General features: G+C 35.7%; 1 protein-coding gene across 8 annotated transcripts in view; it reads right to left on the reverse strand.

Annotated features, from left to right (window-relative positions):
• Nucleotides 1-25,189, reverse strand: part of QKI (QKI, KH domain containing RNA binding) — a 163,356-nt gene that overhangs the window by 118,518 nt on the left and 19,649 nt on the right. For all 8 annotated transcript variants that reach the window (XM_082305715.1, XM_082305719.1, XM_082305713.1 and 5 more), the window contains exon 2: nt 5,132-5,274. In XM_082305715.1, coding sequence (XP_082161841.1) covers nt 5,132-5,274 — 143 coding nt within the window. The remainder of the gene's footprint in view (nt 1-5,131; nt 5,275-25,189) is intronic.

Here is a 25,189-nt window from a genome sequence, read left to right on the forward strand (position 1 = left end):
GCAAGTGCTATTTACTTAGTCTTTACTTGTCTTACCTTCACACTGCCTTCCTTTTTTTTTTATTTACATACACACAAAACAGGATATCTGCAAATAGTTAAAAAGCAAAATTTGAAAGTAAGAATGAAATAGGAGTAAGGATATTAACAGATAAATGACTAGGTAATCACCTGTCTAACTTAATTGCACTCAATGCTTGAAGAGTTAAATGGGGGAGAAATAACTCACAAGGATGAGATATGGACCAAGTTCATCGGTACTGCTGAACTAATGCTGAGCCTGTAAGATTGCCATCAGAGACTAAAAGACAGGGTTTTTATCTCCAATGTATTCTAGGCTGTCTTCCGTCCTTTTGCCTCCAAGGACAAACATGCTCTCGAGATTTGACAGGCTTATTTCTGAATAAAATTATAACAATGTATGCTATCTTTCAGCAAGGTGCTACTAAAAAAAAGTAAGCTATTGAGTGTGAACCAGGGCTTAAAAGAAACTCATCTTTAAAAAGGTGAAATAGATCGTCAGTAACGGAAGGATATCCAATTAAACATTAGACAGAAAGGGTAAAAAAGCTTCATGCAAATATTAAAGCATGTCTCCATTTTATTAGCAACTAAACAAACTTTTCTCAATGAATCCATTCCCTTACCATTTACAACCAGAGCGTGTAAAGCCTCACAAATATATAAAGTTCAAAGTCAAAATTAACTTTTTTGCTCCCACTGCTTCTACTAGAATGTTTTTCCAAATATCTCATTCAGACTGGAAGTTAGTAATCAAAACTATTTTCGTTCTTTCATATACATTTCCACTTGTATCAGTAGTTGACCTTTTGCCAAATCTTCCTTCAGCCCTGCTGGTACTCTGTAGCCCAAGTTTATTTACAGACACCAGTTATATTCTCTCTTTCCTTCTTATTGCAAGGGTAAACAAGGCTAGCTCTTTTAGCCTCCTTCCCTGTTTACCACTAGGGAATGAAGAGCTTAAGCAAAAGAATCAGAACAATAAATAAAGAGGATGTTATCATTTTCCTAATCCGTATTAGGGATGCTATTAAACTCTGATATTACCAAATTGAAAAAGGATTTAAACGTTTTGTCAGTAAGTTCCCCATAGTAAAGTGAATCCCTGTGTTCCTCGTTCTGTTATACTAATTAAACAGTTTTAACTAAAATGGTCAGAAAGTACGCACAAGCTGTTTATCACTGCTGGCCTTTGAGCTTCAGTATACTCAAAGGACATGCTACTTTAGATGCGATAATTACTGAGTTCTTACATTTTTACTGAAGAGGCACAGAAGAGTTTCAACAGAGAATTTCACATTAATCAGAGCTAACAGGGTACTTATTAATAATAAAGCCATGATTATAATAGAAAAACATTTATTCAGTCCAACATTTGTAGGTACTAATTCCAAAAACTGTTTAAATTGATATCAGACAGAAAGTTTAGTCTCAGCTCTTTAGGGAAATTCAAGAAAATTAATCATTTATCCGAAGCATAAGAAATGCTAAAGACTATTAACTATTTACACACAAACAGCAGCATATCCTCCATTCTTCTGCTTCCTAAGAGCTCAATAACTTTCCTGACATGTTTTCTTCTTTTTTAAACTCTGACGGAAGGTATTTCTCTATGAATTGGAAATGCCTTCAAACTGTAACACCAAAGACTTAAATGAGCGTACAAAGATTTAACTGTAGAGAGAACACATTTTTAACTGAAGGGCAAATTATGGACAACTAATGGAATTTAATCTTCTGGGTGCCTTCTACACAATTTCTCTCTCAAGTTTCAGGAGCACATACATGGTTCAGAAAAGCCAAGTAGCTCAAATCTCGATTTTAAGACTAAAATTTCGACAAAGATCTAACACCTTTCCAAGGGTGCTAGAAGAAAATAATATATACAAATATACACAATTGCATTACTGTAGCTTGCAATGGAAAAACAATGAGCCAGAAAGCAGACGACCCCAACAGTTACACAATTTATCAGATTGTGATTACATCACGGAAAAATGCTCCGTATTAATACGACATACAAAAGAAAATTAGTTATTCTATAGCAAGATTTTTGCATATTTACCACTTTAGTACAGAAGTAGAAATCAGACTTTACACAGTCAGCATTTAAAAACTACAGGCTGTTCAGACAAACGATTTTTTGGAAAGTTGAACCTTGCATCAACTCTGGTCTTAGAATAAAACCACTCAATATGCACATATAAGAACCTAAACTATTAAGAGATTATAGGGGGTTTTATATATTTATTTTAGCTTTGTAATTCAATTTTATATATTCTTTCCTCTTTGAAGTACTCAAAGGACAGTCAAACAGTAATATTGAAGTGGTGTAGGCTATGAAAATTTACTGTTTCATCTTTTATACGTACCTGTATAGATGTATGCTTATATATAAAACATAAGTTGGTTTAATCTTATGGCAGACCATTATTTTTATGCTCAATTAATTTAGGATTCTGTGCATAAAATGGCACTATAGTACTATTCAGTATTCACTACAGCCAACTAATCTATATGCTTAAAATTATAAGTCAGAAATATTTACTGGAATAAAAGCTTATTAGAACATCATAAAAGTTTGTTGATTTTTTTTTTCTACTTCTGTTATTAAAAATATTACTAAATCTTACATCAGGAAAGTTTCTCGTCACTCTTCTCTCAATAATCTTTAAGTTTATTCATCTTTATGCCTTTGTAAGGTATACAAGATTGTCAGTTTGAAGAGAATGATAGCAATAGAAAGAACTAACTGGATTTATCTGGCAAACTCACCCTCATAGTCTGCATAGCATGTCTTCCCTGTATCTTATAACAACTAAATCAATTGCTAGATATGAGTAAGCAGTTTCACGTAACACCATGTGGTTATAACGAAATTATCTTTACAGGTGAAATTAATCTTTACAAGTGAATTTTACAGGGTTTTTTTTTTTTTAAGGCACATTGGAATCACTGTACTCCAAACCTTCTGAACACTGTATTAGCTTGAATGCAAAGCAGGTTATTTAATTTCTAACTTGCAGAAAAATCTTAGAAAGGGCCTACATACAAAACCACAGCTTTTTTTGTATGTAGTGGGATATTCTAGTTGCTTAACCAATTCTTGAGGCTGTGCAGATCCTATTCTGAGTGGCTAGGACCAAACACAGGCAACACGCAGAGAGGCAGGAGCACACAAGAGAATGCTCGGCTTGGCTCCCCAAAGAAGCTTGAACTGCCAAGTACCACCACAGCAGTAGAAGCTGTACATTTTCTAGCCAACATCTCACATCATCTCACAAGAACCAACTGCCCTTTATTCCAGGTCACATGTATACAAATCACAAGTCTCTCCAACTTCTGAATTTTTAAGAGTTTACTAAAATGAATTAGTGACCACTTCAAGGGCATTCTTCCAAAGGCACACAAAGAGCTTGCAGTAGCTGGAGAAATCGTACACTGGAAGTTACACAACTGCTTTGACAGTAACTAGAGTCAAACTCCTTCCTGCTTCTTTACACTACATTTGATAATTAACTGGCAGTGAAGAGCCAAGCTACTACACCCTTGATTTCTACAAGAAAAGCTTAATAATAATTATAGGAAATCCAACCCCCTTTTTCTTCCTCCTATCTGATGATCCTGGTACAGCAAGCATTGAGTTCTGTAAAAACTACAACCGATAACTAAGGCAACTCTTAGCAAAGGATGCATTCTTGAGTCATAAAACAAAGATTTCAACAACTAAGCTATGTTTTAAAAAGCCAATAAGCAACATAACTCTAAGATATATACAGATATCTAAGTACAGAGCTACTTACATCACTTTACAGAACAATTGCATAACACAGCTCCTCTCAAAAATCTGTAATTCCAAGGCGTTTCAAAAGAATCACTGTTTTTGGTGTGATATGTATGCATGTACATACGTGTACATATATGTATACAGATACACATAGGCATATATTTAATTTGGAAGAAAAACAGACGGGAAGGGGAGAGAGATGCCCTTACTGCCAATGCAAATTCTTTGAACACTTTTCCCAGTACAGGTATTTTAACCCAAAAGCAACAAAACAACATTGTGAAAACTGAAAAGGGGGAAGAGACATTTTTCTAAATATTCTGTTCTGAATAATGACTTGCACTTAATTTTCTTAATGGAGTATGGCACAATGAGGTTTTCTTTAGAGGCCTGTATGTTCTAAGCAGCATTAAAATAACAAAGCTCAATTTAGAGAGCTTAATCTAATTAATGATACAAAGAAAAGCCACAGAAATACACAAGTGTTACTTCCATTTTTTTTGCTGTTCTGTACTTTCTTCCACTTTATCCACTTCAATGTGCAAATGCCTCACTTGGACCCTGCGCTCCTCCACTGCAACAGGACCTCTAAATTCTATTAGGGAGGAATAACACCATTTCTTATTTTGTCAGCGATCAATGAAAATGGTTGGGGTAGATTCTGACAGGACTATTTTTCCCAAGCTGTTTTAAGAAACCATTCAGACCACAGGAGTTCTAAATAGTTCTTCTAGTTAAATGAAACCACTCTCCCTCAAAAAAGTAGGTGTACAATAGAACAGAGTACTTAATGGAGAACATAACATTGGCATGCAAGCAAGGAGCGTTGCTTGGGGGCGGGGCAAAGGACAGGACACCAACCCCAAGATAAAGACACTTCCATATGCAACAGAACTGGTTACACAGGTATGGGGAAACAGTAATTGAGATTAAGTACAGTCTCCAAAGGTCTCTAAAGGATCTCTAAGGATTCTCCAACTGACTTTCAGAGACATACTAAGAGGAAAAAACACTGTCCCAAGAACTACTTCCCTTGTAAAACTCACTACACAGTGTCTCAGGACTGACAGTACTGAATGAACAAGACAATTCAGATCGTAGATCTACAGCCTTATAATCCATACTAGTTTGGTATTTAACACAACCTTCTTCCACTCCCACTCACTACAAATCAAGCCACCAAGTGGAACATACACTGCTTCCCTAAGAAGCATCTTGTCAAAAGCAATTCAGTGTGATCCAAGGGTAGCATCACATGAAATTTACATTTAAAGACGACCGCAAGGATCAAAAAATAATTTAGGGACTAAAAAGATATACTTACATCTGGATATTCTTTTACAGGCACATATAGTTTCTCTTGTAACTGTACAATAGGTCCCACAGCATCTGGTAATTCTGCACTTCTCTTCTCCGTACTACCATTTAATGTGTCGTTATACATGTCTTTCCGTACTCTGCTAATTTCTGTGGGGGGAAAAACGTATATTAGGTATTAAATACAGTAACAGATTATCATCTAGCATGACAGTCTTCTCTTTCTAGTCTTTCCCAAATCTTAATGGCATTTTCTTCCTTTCTTCATGAGCATCGTGGTAACTTGAAAGAAAAATCTACTCTGCTTTTGTTTAGGTTTTTTGTGTTTGTTTTTGTTGGTTTTTGTTTGGTTGTTTTTTTTTTCTTCTTAAATTGCAGCACCCATCTTAAATGTTTTCTTCATGCCTGTAAATTTGCTACCTACTCATCCTGTTTATGGAATTCAGCTATTGAAATAAAAATTATGTGCAACTCCTTAGAATACTTACAAGATTGTTCACATCATTTAAAAGGTGTATAAAAAGTTACTTCATGTATTTTTTATAATAAAGCATCTAGAAAGAAAAAAAAATTAGAAATCTGTACCTAACAGAAAATACAAAAATGCATCTATACAGTACTATTTGCTAGTTATGAGATTAACTATAGCATTCGGAAATTAAATGGTGCATCTTTCAGCAATGAGAAATCTTGACAATTCAAGGGTGCAGTTACTGAGAATATGGTGTGACAACAAACTAGTAAATATTGTTGTACTGACCACCCCCAGTGAGATAATGAAAACGTATGATATCAGAGACCTGGGCAACCTCTATATACACCCAAAAGTCCTACTATTTCATTGCAAAATAATGAAAAACTCCTCGACGGCACCAGGGAACACCACAAGTGGACTTATAAGTACTGTTTCTACCAATTATACCTGTATTACCCACGCATTGAAGCATTTACTTGCACAATATAGTTGAGTAGTTATAAACAAGGTAGTTAAAAATAATTTGATTTAATTAATTACTTTCACTAAGCTGTAACAATCTGAGAATGGACACAAAGCTTTCTTATTTAACCAAAAAACATATTTAGCAAGAGCTTATATTTCATTTCTAGAACTGTTAAACTGGTATTTAAATTGCTGCTATAAGAATAAAAAAACCCTACATTTCATAACTTGCGGAATCCCAGCTAGTATAAAATTTTCTCTATAAGTTTATTCCAATATCACTAAACAATTACTTAAAATGAATGTATTAACCAAGTTCCAAACTTTCAAAATATTCAGAATTAAAATGAAACTGAAACCAGAAATTTTATGTTTTCATCTGACTGCAGGAAGCCACAGAAACGAGAAGTCACTTGAAACTCTAGCAGCAGACGAGAGATTAATATAACCTCTGTTTCATAATCCAGTTTCTTCTCTAGCAAATGATTTATAGCTGAGATTTCACCACTTAAAATGCTAGGGGGGAGAGGGAGAGTGTCAGAAACGACAAACCTCTGAAACACAGCAGACCCCATTTTCAACTGAGTTAATCTGAATTAATTCTAACAAACTTACTCTGCATATTCAAGAACAAGTTGTTTCTCCACTGGAAACTGACATACTCAGTCATGTATGCTATATAATGATTTGGTGGTTAACACCTGTTTAGAATGGAGAACACAAATTTCATCATCATATAATCATAGCTCAAAGAAAAAATCCACAGCTGCTTCTGCACTGACAAATTTTGGCAACAGGCATGAGATCCTCAGAACTACAAGCAGTATTTATACTGGCTTCAGTATATAAAGAAATCCTTTAGCACATCTCTTTGAACGAATATTATTATCTTTTGGCAGACTTTGTTTCCTTTTCATTCCCTTCAGATTTTCCATTAACTTACACTACACTGAAACAAGCTAGGCAGTCTGCCGAAGTACTGAAGCATAAGTAGCAACATGGTCATTTTTATTTATATTTGGCAGCTACAGAGTAGTTGCACTGAAAATTTCATTTTAGATTGTATCTTTCATGTAGAATATAATCACTAACATTAGATAGCCTAGTTTTCACAGGAGGGAAAGAATACTTGTTTTAATCTTTCCCTTGCAAATCCTCGTACGTCACATTCGTGACACTGTAGAGCCAAACATTCAGAACACGCGTAGATAGCATGATAAGCTGACTTGAGAACTACCACTGAGTTCTGGCTTGTGTGAAACCTTAGCCATCTATCGTGTTTAAATGTTATATAGAATGAAAACAGCTACCAGCTCAGGATTTTCTACTCCACTATAGGACCAGACCTGAAATTTGGTAGTCTTCGCTTATGTAGGTTTTTATCTTCTCTGTCTCTACATTCAAGCCATTGGTAACACTGACAAACATCAGGACATAGTCAGCTACATCAACTCAGCATTATTATCAGCTCCTCAAGTGCTACTGTTCCTTCTGCTTCTTGGCAGTTTATCTTCTCTCTTGCCTTAGATACTTTCCCCAAGACCTCAGCAGAAACATTCAGAAGCAATAGGGGAAATAACAAGCATGTATTCCCACTTTTTCTTTAACTGCTGATCAGGTCTCCAAATTCCCTGTCGGTATAATACACTGTTCTAGGAGCCTCTCTTTTCACTTATCTTGTATTTGGCAGAACTGAAGGACTACTGCTTAAATTATAAAATAATTAGATCAAATTTCCAGTTCGCCCATTCGCTCTCACTTCTAACTATGGATAGAATACAACCTTCCTAACTTGTTAGCCTAACGACCACAAGCATTCTCCCGAATATACAACTCTTGAAGTTATTTATCTGCGTAATATGCATCCTCCTGGGTTTTTCCAGATTCTGCTGAACATTTTTACACATCCTCAAGATTTTTTTTCTTTTATGACTAACAGCAGTTTTCACAGATAACCTGCCTCTTGTGTAATCACACCTCTTGTTTCTCAAAAACAGTCTATACAAAAGTATTGAATTTTGATCACATAATCTTTCCTTTTACCACCTCCATTAAACCAAATTCAAGCTTCTAGTCTCTTGAGTATCTTGCAACTTTGCCACTCACTTTAAGCAGTTACATATATCTATAGAACTATTTGCTACTGTATTTCCAGCACCTCCCTCAAGAGTTTAATCGGAAGTGCAGTAAGATTCCAGAAAGCCTCACCAGCAGCATGTTAGAAAAGCTAAAAGCTCTACTCTCCTTTCACCTCTAGCAAGTATCCATTTTATTCTGTTCTGAAATACTTTAAAATACTTAAAAATCTGAGGATAGTAGTAGTACAGAAGTAGGAAGGTCACATCCTCAAAAGCGCACCTTTTTATTTTTTACCATGGAATCCACATTTCATTAAAAACAAGAGGAACCCAAGTAAACAGCCTTTTATTTCGATTTATTTCACATCATTTCTTACACACCACCAAGCAGATGTCTTGTCTTCCCTTCCCAAAAAACTTCTTTGGCATGTCTCTCATGAAATCACACTTCCCAAGTTCATTTGCAAGGCTTTAGCTCCTCCACATTTACAATTCTTTACAAATTCTTCCATCATGATATCTCACAGGAAGCCAACTAATTTAAAAATAAGGAAAGCTTTACTTTCAAAGCGAACATCTAAGTACAGTTCCAACAACTTTACCTCTATCTTAACACTGCAGAGGTAATTATGTTGTATAACACTCCAGGGATTTAAAAGAGAGTTAGTAAGGAGAGATACTTAATTACAATAGTAGATATGGCTAAAAAAAAGCATATAGCAGCTTCACCATACCTCTGAAACCTGTGAGCTCTGCAAATGCAGTAATAGGCCTCCCTTTGAAAAGATCTAAGTACCCATCTCTATTGTAGGTAGAAGCAGAAACTCATATGAAAAAATTGAAAATACACATTATTCACCTTTAACAGGACTCTGGTCTGTATGCTGTAAGTAATAAGTTTAGCAGTAAATGACAAATTTGTCTTGCTCACAGCAGGGCAGTGGAGGAATAGACTCAAAGAAAGACAAACTGGTTTCAATATAATTATCTTGTTCCACCTTAATACGGCATGACATAGTCACCTATGGTGGCAATGACATGCATTCTAGCCCAGGAGAACGTTTTCCTTCCTCTGTCCCTGAAAACTATGCGAGTAATGTCATCTTTTGTTTTCTTTCTTCATTCACAGATAGTATTTTTCAATCTCTCTAACACCTTTCTACGATATGATCTGAAGCAGGGCACGCTGTTTATACTGACTACATTTGCCTACAGAGATTTACTTTTTTGATTTCTTCATGACACTTAACAATATTCTTCCCTCTTGAGCACATGAAGGACTGTGTTCAGATAAATGTTTGTCATCACATTAAAAACCACCAGGAAGTTACTGCTTTTCAGCTGTCAATTATCATTCCCTGAGAGGAAGTAAGACTCTGCACATGTGTTTAAGACTGTTGGACTGCAACGTAAAATGGGTTTACATAAACCACTCAGCAAGCATATTCAAAGTAGGAAATCACTGAAAAGGTTCAAATTCTTCCTATCCCATCACTTTCAGAGTTGCAAACTACCCTCACTCTCAGTGCCCACAGCTTTAGAATTTTTCACCGTGAGGGCTTCTTCTAAATTATAAAGCTTTATCTTTTGAAAGAAAAGCAGACTTGGAGACTTTTAAAACCAATGTATTACTCACTGCAGTTTAAACTAGAACTAAGAATTTGAAGAACTGAAACAAGTCTTCTGACATTAACAATTTGCTCCACTTTAGCTACAGCCATTTAAACAGAGAGAAACTGACGCCACTCTCAGCCTATGTTTCTTTCCTAAGTCTAACACAACACCAAGCCATCAATGCACATAGAATTTAATTCTTCAAACTGAAGAAAATAAGAAGTGTTTATCTGTCAGAGAAGAGCGACTTATCTATCATTCTTGATTTTTAGAATACACAGCAAATGGAGGTAGAACAAACCAATAGCCACAAACAGCAATAGATTGAGAATGAATCAAAACACTAACCATCTTGTAACACCAGTCAGCATGCTTCCTTAAGGAAGCAAAGCACCACACTCAGATTCTCAATCACAAACTAGTTTCCATATGAAAAAAAAAAAGTTACGAGCAAATTTTTTAAAGTTAAAAATTTAAGAGGTATGGTGAGAAAACCAGTTATGTTCATATAGCTAAAAATCTACACGGTACTTGGATCTCAGTGATGCATAGAGCATTCAGTTTCAGTTTTCTGCTTCCTCACAGAAATGAAGTTATGCCCAAAATATCAGTGACACCTTTTTTTATTTTTTTTTTTTTTTACATACATTATAATTTTATGTATTTTGACAGGAAAAGTTAATTCTTACAATAAATTTGTTTCTTACAGACTATAGCACTAAAACCAAGCGTAAATAATGCCTTCAATATTTCCACAATAATTTTTTGTGAAAAGTGAAAAATTCTGATAACTATCTATCAGAGATGACTTTAGTAAGTCACTCAGATTCACGAGATCAACATGCATTGAGCTGAGGGGGCAGGCAGGGAAAACAACTGATTCAAGTCCCTTCTCATTTTTTACTACTAAGAAGTTTAATAGTTTTTTTTAATGTGAAATGCAACAAAATGTGTGTAAACAGTTAATATTTTTATAAAATATTTTTACTGCACACAACTGCTGCTGGATCATCAATTTAGGAACTTAAGGGGTATTTTTAAGCAACAAAATACATTTTTTCCAATTCTACTGCAATCAGACAGGTCCCCAAACTAGTAAACAAAGGTTACAAACATTCTAACATCCAGACATACAATTACCACTTCGGAGGATCCAAATCTACTGAATATGGATCCAGGGTTTATCCAGGCAGACAATCCATTCCATGTTCCAGTAAAACGTTACCCATCAACTAGACAACTGCAACTAGATACCCGTTAGTTTTATATAATACACAGTGTTTTCTTCAAACAGCATCCAATAATAATGTAAACAAAGCACCTGAAAACTGTAACTAAGAATGGAGAGAAAAAACCAGAAAAAGTATATAGCTATTCTATTCTGCTCTTATTGAAAAATCTCTAACAACATGTGGATTATAACCTCTCTTGAAAGGGTTCTGAATGCTAGTACGTAGCATGGGCTCAAACTACAAGATGAGCTGTGTGCTGATGTTCACTCCCTGCCCAAAAAGAACCTTGTTGACACAGCATGCACCGAATTTAAATAAAACCTTTATTATAAAAAATTAAAACAAGAACCAAAACAAAGTGACATCACCCCATTTATGCGCTAAATTGATCAGCACTTTCTCTCAGAAGAAATGAAAAAGAATCTCTAAGTTCTGGATGCCACCACTGAGAATATGGCATACCAGTCATGCAGCAGTGTCATCCAAAAAAAAAAAAAAAAAAAAAGTGTTTGCATTTCAAATTTCAATTCATCTTTTAATGCCTTGGAAAAACTCTAGTTTCTTCTCCTTTGTTCCTCTGAGCCCAATCTAGCAGTACACTTTCGATGATTAAACTGTCAGTCCAATGATAAGTGGGCAGCACTTTCAGCAATTTGTCAGCACTCTCGGTATCAAAATTCAGTCATTTCTTTTTGCAAGAGCAGCCTGCAAAACTCCTTCTGTTGTGGGCAGTTGTAAGGCTTGCATCAAACTGACTTCAAAACCAAATAGAGCACACTCATCTGTTCTCTTTGTATAAATGTCAACAGAAAGCTTTTAAGTGCTTTATTATTGGTGGAACATTGCAACTCATGTGTTTTCTAATCTAGCAGCTTTAGTATGCTTACTTGGCAAAGAAATAGTTGTTTTTATTCATCACAATTTTAACAGCCTTCACTGTTAACACCAGTGCTGTTTGCTACTATTGCTGATGCAGCAGAAATAGCAACGCTAGCAAAAACCAAGTCATTTTTAATATCGTGGCACATGGACCTGTACCCCGCATGCATCATCAGTGTACAGACTAAAACGTTGGCAAGCACTTACTCTACCCACCCCCTGCTATTAATCAGTGAAATGCCTGAGCATCAGGCAAACAAGATTCCCATCATCTTTCCTTCAGAAACCAATATAGAATGAAAAAATAAAAATTTAGACAAATATGATCAAGCATCAAAGCTGATAAAACAGACAGTCCACTTCTAACAATTTTTCATACATCAGCAGTTGTGGTTTAGAGCATGACATTGAACTCTGACATAATTAACTGGCAAATTTAAAACAGTCATGCATTTGTTTCCACTTACTAAAACCTGCATAATGTTATTTAATACAATGGTATGTCAGAATGGCCAGAACAGGTCTGATCAAAAGTCCATCAACCCTGCATTACATCTGATAGTGGTAAACTGTATTCACTTAGGAAAATAATATAAAGAAGATTAAATACAGTCGCCTCATTTTCTTGGTAAACTCAAAAAGCTGTACGTTTGAGATTAATTCCAGTGTCTCTTCATATCCCAGTACTACTGGAACAGGCTGCCCAGGGCAGTGGTAGAGTCTCCATCCCTGGAGGTATTTAAAAGATGGGTAGACGTGGTGCTCGAGGACATGGTTTAGTGGTGGACTTGGCAGTGATAGGTTAACAGTTGGACTCAATGATCTTAAGGGGCTTTTCCAACCTGAACGATTCTCTGATACTACACTCCAAAAACCCTAAATTGATTTTTATGTGAAAGATTTTTAGAAGTTCCTAAGAGGATAGCTGAATGAGCCTTTCAGCAGCCTACTTGGAATCTTCAACTATCATCATCTAGCAACTGACATACACTATCCATCCACATCCAAATGAGTACCTTTGTAAAACTGAAAGCTTCTTGAGGTAATTAGACGATAGACAACTAAACTTTCAAGAGTCAAGGAAAATCAAGTGTTTTAAAAGTCAACATTAAAAATGAGGGAAATTAATCCAGAATATTCATCTCTCTGTTACGTCTCAGCATTAGATCAAGCTTACACAATAACTCAGTTAAAGTAAATGAACATATGCTGTTCTGCTTGTTACAAGATTTCCTTACAACATGGATCAGATTAACAGCATCAAACTCTTCAAACCAGTTTCCACTAGTAAACTCCATCAGCACAGCACGACTGCTGAAGCAGATTTGGTGGCTCACATATCACACTTAATTATTACACTTTCAAAAATCTTCTGCTCTAGCTCCCTTTAGCAGCAAGTTGCCCCCAAATACTTAGTTACAAATAGCAGTTACATGTACATCAAGCTGCTATATCTATTCCAGGTTTTTGTTTGTTTTTTTCCATACCCAGTAGCATGAATCAAATGTTTGGCAGCTAACCATAATAATAAACGACCTGGATATCTTTGATGCAGGAGAATCAGCAGTAATACAATTCTGTATAAACTACTAATCATGATCAGAAAGATGAAAGAAAGGAGCCATCCATTCTATGAGATTTAAACAACATTACTTGTTGCTATTTAAAAACATCGGCTTAAAAATATCAGCTCAAACAGACAGAATTTCCATGGTTGGTTTTTTTTTTCCCCCCTCAAGTGTGTATTTTTTACACAAAAATCTTTTACCTCAGTTTACTGTCTGTTTTTGAAATTGCTCTTTGTGAACAAAGCAGATTGACTGGTCTGCAGTGGACCTTCTCTACCCAGACACTATTCCATGCTCCCTACATTTAAATCCATCCCATTCACAACAGAGTCAATTGCTGTCCAATTTCAGCAGGTATCTTCAGCATATGAAATACATTTTATGTATGTTGAACAACTGTGAAGTCATGTAATGGGAAGCTCTCCAGTTAAAGCCAGAAGGACATTCTCTCAAAAAGTATACTGAGCACTTCAGAAAACAATAGCCTAATTCACATCAGAATTCCCTCAATATCAGCAAAGAAATCACACACCCCTATGCTATCCTGCCAGTATGTGCAAGGAGTGCTTAAAAGTAAAAGGCAAGATGCTATTTTACAACCTTTAAAACAAAACAAACTAATTTAAACAAATTCTTAGTTGAGACCCTCCAAAATAATCTGTTTTGAAGTTTAGTGGAGAACTAAAATTCTGATGGAGTTATCTAAATTCCAGTTTTGTTTATTCTTGGAACCGAGAGAAAAATCAAACAGTAAAAACTACTAAAAAAACCTACTTGAAAGAACTAAACAGCACCATTAAATTCTTTCCTGCTTTCCAAGGGTGCATCTTAACACTCATCATTTACAAAGAATAACGGAAAGCACATGCAGGTTATTTTCTCAATCTTTTGGAAACCATCCACAACCACCCTCCACAGAGTTACCCATTACAAGAAAACATTCCATTGGTTAGTGCACTCTTTCTCTTTCATATGAAAGGAGCGAGGGCATTTTTTTTTACTTCCATGATCACCCAAAAATAATTAACTATTCACTAACACAGTAATGTCATGGAAGTCTTATCCCTATTTTACTGATTGTTTTAAGGCCAAAGTAAAATTTCCCACATCTTCCACATACAAAGGCAATCTGAGAGAACACAAAACTTACTTTGTACATAATATAAAGTATTTCAGGAATTGTTGGAAAGTGAAGATGCATATCCTATGTCCTCTGTCAATTTTTCACATAGCTTTGTATCAGTCTTTTCCTTGTCATAGAACTGAATCTTCTACAGTATATGCAGAGTGATCACCTGATACGTTAAAAAAAGCTAGCTGTCTGGACCACACATGCATACTTAGTCAGTGAGTTAAAGGAAAAAAAAAAATAGTCAGCATTAGCTGATAAGTCATAAAGAATTAACATTATGCATTCTTCATAAAAAAAATACACTATACTGCTATTGAGATGCTGATGAAGACACTTTATGATTATAAAAACCTGGATTTCGACACTAAGTTTTTGTACCTGTGACATCTAAAAAACCCCTATGATTATTTGTTATCAACCAAGGAATTTATCTAATACTGCCAGATATGAAACACCAAAAACTGAGAAAGCAAACATATCTAATCATAAGCAAATGACTTGGTTATAAAGTGAACATCTCTAATTCTAACCTGCTAGCATACCAAAACACAGGTATTCAAGTATTTGTAAAAGCAGTGTCTCTACATACATAAAGTACTATTTCATAAGAGGCTGATCTGACAGCTTTCATCACTTCAAGTGGAATCTAATCCATTTGAATAGGACTGACTAGTTCCTCTCATTCCCAATTTACTTTTTTTTAACAGATCATGTACGACAGTAATACAATCCCACTTCTAAACACACTGCTCCCTATCACACAGTATTGTTTTACATGCTGCCCTACCCTGGCTCTATCCGCATTTTATTCACAAGACTGTAAGAAAGTAACCATTTTTGGTTGACAAGTACCAACACTGACATTGACAAGTTAGCCATCTACCACATTAAATACATTAACTATTGCACTGCTCTGACATTAAATACATTATCAAGATGTACTATGCAACTTCAAACTAACTTTTAAGTATTGGAAGACTTCCCAGAGTTAGGCAGTAAGTAAACAAAATCTCTACTTAACCAAATATGTACGCAACACCATAGCTCAAGAAATTTGATAACACAGCTGACCAAACTACAGCCTTTAATTAAGTATTACCCATCTGTGTTAAAAGATTATACACGTCCAACATATCTTTTAGCTTGTATTTATTAAGTTACAAAGCTTAATTAGCACAGACATCAGTTCTTAATATAGCAGTAGTCAAATATTCCTGCATGTGATAAACTGATAGATTTATCTATTATGTTGTTGATGAACCAACACAAAGTTGTTTTAGATTTGGCTATAGTAAGCAGAGAAGACTTCAAAGGAGATGGCCATCAAATCAAGTTATAAACCTTGAACAAACAGAACAACAGATTTTACTTAAAGCTTAGATCTCAAAACAGGTGATTTGATGAAGTAATGGAACTTGTTAGCAAAATCAGCTGAACAGAAGTTGTCAAAGATGAATGTTGGAAAGAGAAAAACTGTAAACTCTTGAGTTGGAAGTACAATAACCAAGCATGTATTCATGCAGGAAAAGGCTCCAAAATTTAGTTCAAGAATAAATATGCCAGACACATTAGTCCATTTGTATTACTACGCCAAATTTCAGAAATGTTAAAGAACTTAAAATACCAGCGTGAAAGTCTGTAAAGCATACTACAAGTTTACCAAACTTAGACTGTGCTAGGCTAACATAATAACTATGAGAGTGCTGAAGAAAACAGAGCAGTGCTAAGTCGAGTTTCCCATGCAACATTCTGCATGGAATTTAACTAAAGAAATGGTGATTCCTAGAAAAGCTCTTCAAGGTATAAGTGAAAACAAAGTGACAATAGCTGTGCTAAAAGTAGAATTAATTAAAAGGAGGTTGTCCAGAGGTGATGGAAAACCTCATGAAGGGTGAACTGAATGATCTCTAAAAATGAGTTAGTGAAAGTGGAATCTCACTCTGAATGCTGCAAAACTAGGAGGTGTTGTTCCCCCCCAAATGAAGAACGTTCTGTTTGACACTGACACGATGCAAAACCCATTATCAATCACACACTGACCAGGAGGGACCAAGCAGTGACAGCAGTGGAAGAGCAAATATCTCAATTGATGTAGCTCTGTATGGTTATTTTCAATAAAAAATGGAAAAATTGCATGAAGAACTCTGTTAAAATGCTGTATACAATTTTGGTCATCCTCATTCAGAAAAAATACTGAAGATATGAAAGGATATTTGGATCATGTGAAAACGGACAGCCACTCACAGGAAAAATAAAGAGGTTGACTTGGGGGGATGGAAGGGGAACACCACAACAAGAAGAGAGGTTTGCTGATTATCAATACACTGACAACTGCCACCAGAATAAGAGTTAAAAGGGCAACATGTGCTGTAAAGTTACACAGATTTTAACTGGCCACAAGAAAGTGTAACAGTTAAAAAAAAAAAAAAAATTCTGAATTTGAGACACATGATTTTGGAAGAACCCACTATAGCAAATTATGATTTCGGTGGGAAAAAAAATCGTTAAATCAAAACATGATCTATTTTCCAGTAACATATATGATACATAGCTTGAGATAGGAATTTCTTACCAAGACAGTATTCAAATTACAACAAATTAGACAGGTCACACACCAAAAAGAAAATAATTCTGTATGCAGATGGTTTATCAAACTGCTGTATGACCCATGCTTATCATATGTACAGTAAGATTATTTCAAGCAGCAGTCTTAAAAAGGATCCATTAAGAACACTACACATGCTAATAAGTACAGTTTTACCTTACTGCAAATTGTAAATTATTATACAAGCACAATCAGTGACAGAAATTTATGTATGGAGAAATACAACAAGTAAAAAATTTTAGTAACATAATTAAATACTTTAACCAAGGTGTTGAAAGGATAAAAAATTGCTTGTATTTATGCTAGGTAGTACATACAGAAAATAGCACTACTTAAAAACTGTCACTGAGTTCCTCTGTTACAACTGTTAAACAAGTTCAATTCCACATTGAAGTGATTAAGATAACCAGTCAGCTTTGAAAAGCTGCTCATTTTTCATCAATCTAGAGGGGAAAAAAAAAACATGTGCTTGAATTCCCTGCAAATACATACACCTGAATAATCTTCTAAAAGTTAAATATACCTATGTAACATGGTTCTCCAGGGAACTGAAACCTGGCAACAGTCAAACTAAATCTTACACGACTGAGGCCTAACTTCAAGGTTAAAAAAATCAGCTGTTTGTAATTGTCATTTTTACTAAACCTCAGTATTTTTCCAGACTTGAACATAAGTTAAACTGAAGAGACATATTAGTATACTAATCTTACTGTTATCCATCCTTTTGTACCATGCATTAGTTCAGCCATCTGACTCGACACATTACCAGCAGGCAGGAAATCAGCAAGGCCGCTAACTTTTTCTAAACATGCACAGCCAGCAAAACTTTAATGAAGAGAATCAACTACCACTAAAGCATCAACCTCTGACAAAGCGAGAAACAAGAATACTGCTACTTAGGTTTCTTTTACTGCAATGAAAGGTACTAGCTGTTACTTGCCCTATTTATTGTTGTTCCTCATAGTGAATAGAATGTTTAATCTAATTTGCAGTTGGGTATGTTAAAACATACTTAGCCTATCTTTCAAGGCTTCATTTCCTTCAAGAAAAAGGAAAGCTCTTCAACTACAAAAAAGCTCCATTAAGAGTATTTTTATACTATGACAAAATCCCATTGACTATCAGAGGCATAGGCAGATTCACAATCTTTTTGCTCCTTTACATGATAAACAGATGTTCACTTTCCAGAAACTGTGGTGTTATCTGCTCTATTAGGTGGATTCTTATTTCAATAAACACAGAACTATGCTCACTCCCTTCAACCATAACAGAGCTTTTACTAAGAATAATGAGACTGTAGATGGCCTGTCTACTCTGCAAACAGTAGTAAATATTCGGTTAGCGATACTACTCTTACTTCTATAAGTAATCAGAATAAAATAGACTAGGCTGGGCCTTCTGATCATCCTTCTTTTCCGTTTTACACCCAATACTTGATTTGCATGTAACATCAGGCCCCCATTAGGCAGACCTGCCTTGACAGCTGAGGGAGCCATAGTCAAAACTGCTCTCAGAGTACTTTGGTCAGTACAAGTCAAAACTACCTTGAAGACACCTTTGTAAAAGTACATCACTTTACAGGTACATGAAAGGCAACTTATGCACTTTGCCATGAGATTCCAAGTGGCATGGTTATGTAGGCAGTGACAACAGCAATCAACTAAAACGTAATAAAACAAAACCACAGCCTTTCCTCAGAAGGCATCAATTGCACTCTCTTCAGGAACGTGAAGAGGTTAGTATTTCTTGAAAAATTACTACTAACGTTTTTAGAGTTACACAATGTAACTATCCTGGGAACTATGACAATATTCTCATGTACCCTTGATTCCAAAATACATAGCAAAAATGCCATTATTAACTGAAATCATTCTTCAGATTTCTAATCCACAATTATTATTATTACTAATCAATAACAACAATTATTACTATTACCAGATATTTAGGCCCTGCCTTGAGACAACACATCAATAAGATATCGCCTTCAAGAATAGGCACAATGCTTCTTTCCATGTAAGTAAACACACACTGTCTTGGTCTATACTTTATTACGTCTTTAAGTTAATATTCTCTTGTTCAACACCAAGAGGTATTTTCTTAACAATCTGAAGGAATTGCACTTTTCTGGGAAGTAGACCTTTATGAACAATCGCATGAAACACCATAAAGAAATCAAAGAGAGTGCTTGCAAATGTGATTTTTTTCCCCTAAGATACTCGAGACAATTGATTCTAGAATCCATATCCCAAGCTTGAGTTTTTGTTAAAACACTCAGTGCATATGTTTAACTTCTAGAAGTTGAAAACTGAATATACCTATCACATGCTTTGGTGTACTTTACCAAAAAAGGAAACATGACTTTACAATGCACTTGAGAGCAAAAGAGTCTGTTTAATAAACATTCAGACCCTTTATGAAATAAATCTTCTCTACACAGATGATCTTTTGTTTTGGTTTGGTGGATTTTTCTTTGTTTTTACAAGAAGTTTACCTTGAGACAGCAAAATCCAGCACAATATGCATACACAGCATAACAAAAACACAGATGTGTCAAGCAATGTATCTAAGATAATTGACAAGTTTTCAGGCAATTGTGACTATTGTTCATGAAGCAAAAGTATGATCTTTTTTTTTCTTCCTTACTTATCCCTTGTTTCCTTAATAAGCTCATCATTATTCCACAAGTCATCTGCGATAGTCACGCAAATCCAGTAGCAAGATGGTAGGATACTGCACCTTTCACAGAGACAGGTCTGGTCCTTACTCCTTTGCCCCCCCGCCAAAAAAAAGAAAAATAAAATAGTTCAGAGAACTGCTGCCTGAGATTCCCCAGTATCAGAAACATCCCTCTGCCTGTGAGGAAAAAAAGCATGCCTGAAAGTCTTCGTCTGTGTATATCGTATGGATCAGTTTTACCACCACAAAACAATTGTATTCATATCTGGCAACTTGCTAAATTCAAGCAGTCAGCTAAGCTAGCAATTTTACATTCAAAGACCTCTGCCACATGAAATAAGGTATTAACTGACAGCAGAAGAAGATACTGTCCAGCAGCAGAGGAGGAATGAGACAATTTGCCTCTGGGTTTCACAAATATTTCCTGACAGCAAAGACATGGCAAGACTCCAAAACTTTGGGTTTACCCCTGGCTCTGGAAAGCAGTTTCCTCTAGCAGACATAGGCTTTTGCCCATTTTCCTCATCCCAAACCCTCTCCTACTCCCAAACTGTCTTTTCTCCATACTCAAGTCCCATTTTTTTACCTATGGAAGAGATGATTCTTCATTCCTTCAGTCAGTTGTAGTTCCCACCCAACATTCCCTTATACCTCCAAACAGTCTGCAAACCATGAAGGATGGCTACACCACCAGACTTTTTTGTCCAAACACAGCATCTTCCTGATTGTTTTTAAAAAAATAATAAAAAAAAATCCTTCTTAAAAGCTGAAATTTCAAAAGACAGCAAAGCAATTGCTCACAACACAGGAAAGTGAGCCCCTTCTCTGAAGTCCATTCCCCAGATCCAAAGAAACTGACAGCTGCAATTACGTGGCCTTCTCAGGTTGAAGTAAAGCATGCCTATCCACGATAAGATAGCTCAGTAAGAGAAACTGGATGGAGGTGCAGCACATACTTCCCAAGATAGTCTTTTTGGACATTTAAGTGCTCAAATGCAAACATCCAAGTTGTCTCATTTGAATCTAGGCAGACTGCTAGACAAAATGATAAAAACACTCTCTTTAGCAACCCCTGAGAGCAAAATTTTAAGAGTTATTTTTTGTTTTAAAATATTAAGATTTTTTCTCTTATGTTCATTCTTGGAAATTTTTTCGCTGTTTTAACCGAAGCTTTCAGTATAGTTCAGTCTAAACCACACACCTGGTATGAGAAGTTTTAGGTAGTTCTGCAAAGTTACATACAACATGAGGCCATTTAGTGGAATATATAATACAACCTTAATCATAAGTTGTATCAGAGCTACTTAAAAGATATATGACAGCACGGCACATTCCAGAGGTCATATCTGCAGCTTCACATTATATAATTCATGTATTTCTTCAGAGACACACCCATATTCTGGGTGACTGAAACAGGATTTCAATTTATGCACTAAAAATACTAGGATTACTGGTATCATATTAACAATATTTCTTTTCAGTGTGATAGTGTTCAGTACCAGACACTACAGTGAAAGACAACATGACATTTGCTAGCCTGCCCATAAAGTCACTATCTGAATTTTGTTTCATGGTTTCTCTTGTGCATCTTAAGAACCCCGCACACACATACACACAAAAAACCCACACACAAACAACCCTCCCCACCCTCCTGCCAAAAAAAAAAAACCACTCCCACCACCCCCACTATGCTAAGATGTATTTCAACTTTAAATACAGGGTATCAAAATGGAACCAAGATGAGGCTTAACTATGCACCAGCTTACACTACTGCTTCCAATATTAATTACCCAGAACTATATTCTGCCTGAGCAAATGAACCATTGCTCATTAAATCACAGCCGTGCATGACTACTAATAGCATATAGCTGAGGCTACATTACCAGAAGGGAAATAAAACTTTAACACCTACTATGTCGAATGGGAGTAGGAAAGTTTTGGTTTTATTCCTCCATTTAACATTCAAGAATTGTTTTTATAAGCTTTGAGTATAAAAGCAGCCAAAACCTGAAATAGCCTTTCAGGCTTATATTTTCTGCTAATCTTTGTCTCTTTCCCTCTAACTGTTCTCTTTCACCCACCTGTTCCCACATACTGGTTGCAGAGGAAACAATTCTCTTTTGAAATTATCTTTGAAGGATAAAGAAAAAAAACATAGGCAAATAGTCAATCCCCTCCTGCCACTAGACCTGCAGAACATCTGATAAGAGCTTGATTGCTTTCAATTACATTGTGTGGCGGGAGAAAAAAAACAAAAAAAAAAAAAACAAAAAAAAAACAAAACAAAACAAAAAAACCCAAAAAAAACCACCCAAAAACCACCACCACCAACAACAAAAAAAACACCAAACAGAAAAACCCCACAGAACAGAAGAGCGTAGAAGAGCTTTTTTGGGTCCTCTACTCATCACTGACACTTTAAAAACTTATTTCAACATGATTTGCCTACAGAAAATGGAACCAGACTATCACACCATAAAGTGTTCTTGAAAGTACCAGCAAGCACTCTAGGTAAAGTTTATAAAGCTCCATACAGCGTAGCAAGGAACTAGAAATATAACCAGTAACATTAGTTATAATTACTATTCAGAACAGCCTGGATGCATGCTGAATACATTTCAGCTTGCCAGGAAAAGCTCACATGAGTAAATTCTCTCGGTTTCCCTCATTATTGTGACGAGTACTGAATGAAAATATCTTGGTTGGTATATTTATTCAGCTTTGAAAGGCAGCAGCATTATTGGTATCAACTGTCATGCTTCCTCTCAAAATTAAAAAATTAACAGTGAACTGCAAATTGTAGTTGTGCACTTCAAATGGGGACATAAATACTGGGGGCTTTGCACTCCATTTAGGTAGGTGGCTGCCATGATCCCTCAACTCGTCAAGGAGGAAATTAAAAAAAAAAAACACAACATAATATTTTTGGGAATAATCTCTGTCACCTGCAACATTTCCCCTTTTAGTCAATCATGCAATTCAAGTGAAGCATGGAGATATTGCTGATTGCATGATGAAGGAGGAAAAGCAAATTCAGATACCTGGACACCTCTTCAGAACTTCCAATACTGGGAGGAGATCCTAAACTAAAGTTTTCAGTCAGTATCAATATAGAAACACATTCTGCAGTGAGATTAAGAGAGACCAGTGTATTTAAGCAACCTACTTCTCATATTTCCTAAGACCTTGACAAATTATTTCAAGATTGTGAATCACATACCTTGCATTGGAGAAACTTATTAACATTTATTTTGTTTCTGGATTTCAGTAAACTGAGTTTTGCCCACTTAGAGTAAGTAGCAGCAATCAGTAAAACTGGGAAGTAAACTCAATTTCCTATCTCTTTCCCTTCATTTTCCATTCTTGCAAGAAAAGCAACCAAAAGGCAAGTCTAATTTTACAGATTCACACCCCCACCTCAACGTTTTAGTTCCTTCCCATACGTAAGCAAACAGTACTAAATAAACAATCTCCTCTCTCTGAAATAATCTGCTCCTAACACAGCTTTCACATCTGGTTAAGAACATGAAAGATAAAAGGCTGGGGGGGGTGGGGGGTGTTTTTAAAAACATCTCAATGAAATACTAAGAACAACAACAAAAATTGGACTTCCAAGTTTTTCATGAAGGTTTCTCAAAATACATTAATTCTCAATTTAACAGATTTTGTCCCACAATCAGATGCACAGATCAATTCCTAAACTTGGGAATGACTAGATGGCCTATTTAGAAGTCTTCCAAATGCCAAGATATGTATTTACCAGAGACAAACTGAAAATAGAACTTTACAAATTCACTGAACAAAGCAAAACAGAAGCTAAACTATGAATGGCACGGCTGCAGTAAACAATACTTATAAAAGCTATGAAACATTAGGCTAGATTGAGACTCTTCAGGAGGACTGGAATATAAAATGTAGCAGCTTAAATCCAATGCTACATGCAAAGTAAATTGTATGAAAAAACCTATGTGCTCTCTTACACATTATAGTAAGGTTCAACAGTAACAATTCAGAAAAAAGTCCACACCATTCTGAGTAGTATAACAAAGACATTTAAAAAATAATGAATTTCAGGACCCCTAAAGCAGCATAATGGGAAATAACAGAAAGAGCATGCTAAAAATAAAACAACAGTTACCATTATAGAGTAAGTGAGCAGCACAGAACCCATATCAAAGTTTAAATAAATAAGAAATTCAAAAGACAGAGTGTCTTCATTGTAGTTTATATTACAACAGCATCAAGACCTTTTGTATTGGGCACTGTACAGAGAACCTCTCACTCTATCTCAAGAAAAAGCTCTTTCTGAAAGCTTGTAATGTAGGTATCAGAGTGGGGAAGTAGAAAGATGAGGTGAAAGTAGTCAGCGCCATTTATCTGGTTATAGGGAGAGACCTAAAAGAAAAAAATGTTTAGACAAAAGATAGAGGAGATGAGATAGGATGAATGGCATATGGAAAGTAAACCAAGGCAATTTCCTTTGTTGAAATGCAAGGTGAAGACCACAGTGGATGAAACAAAGGCAGCAGAAGGAAACCCATTCTAATATAACACAGACCATACTGCCAAACTGCGAACAGGACTTTATGCAACTACAGGGATAAACGCCAGTGTAACCACTGTCATTATAAACAGACCATCCAAGCTCATAAGTGCACCCCACACGCACACCCCTCCCCTCTTTCCTTGATGGGCATTTGCTCTATATTGATGTATGCAATACAAACAAAAGCCAGTAGGAAAAAATTAACTTGAAAATCGATCTACACCAGTGTTCAAAGAAAACAGAGCATTAATCATACATTGTACTGAGAGTACAATGTTACTACTGGCAGTTTTGTTATGTCTTACCACTGGTTGTAACATGAGTTGCAACTCATTTTTAAGAAGCTATTACATTCTTTTGGTTTTTAGGTTTTATGTTTGTTTGGTTTTAATCTGAAATTTAGGAAAGATGAATGGCAACACAGAAGCTTAAGTCTACACAGACATTTAATCAACAGGAAGAAAGAACAGTGAAAATAAGGCTAATCCTAACCAAATGGAAGATCCAAAGAAGTGTCACAGTGAGCTGTATGAAATTATTCCTGCTCTCCTTTATGGAAGCAAAAAATTGCACAGTTTAAAAGGCAGCATACCACTCATCCCAGGAAAGAATGACAGATCTTGAGAAAGCTGTAAAAAATAGAGAAAAAATTATAACACTACAAAAAAAAAAGTTCAGTACTCTAAAGGAAGGAAACTGCATATCCCAAATTATACATGAAAGTCCAGAAGAAATCAGAAATCTGGACCATTAGAAGAGCATTACTCCAAAAAGTCAGGATTGCTATACCACTTC

This window comes from Platalea leucorodia (assembly GCF_965183815.1).
Source record: "Platalea leucorodia genome assembly, chromosome: 3".
NCBI classification, from domain to species: Eukaryota; Metazoa; Chordata; class Aves; order Pelecaniformes; family Threskiornithidae; genus Platalea; species Platalea leucorodia.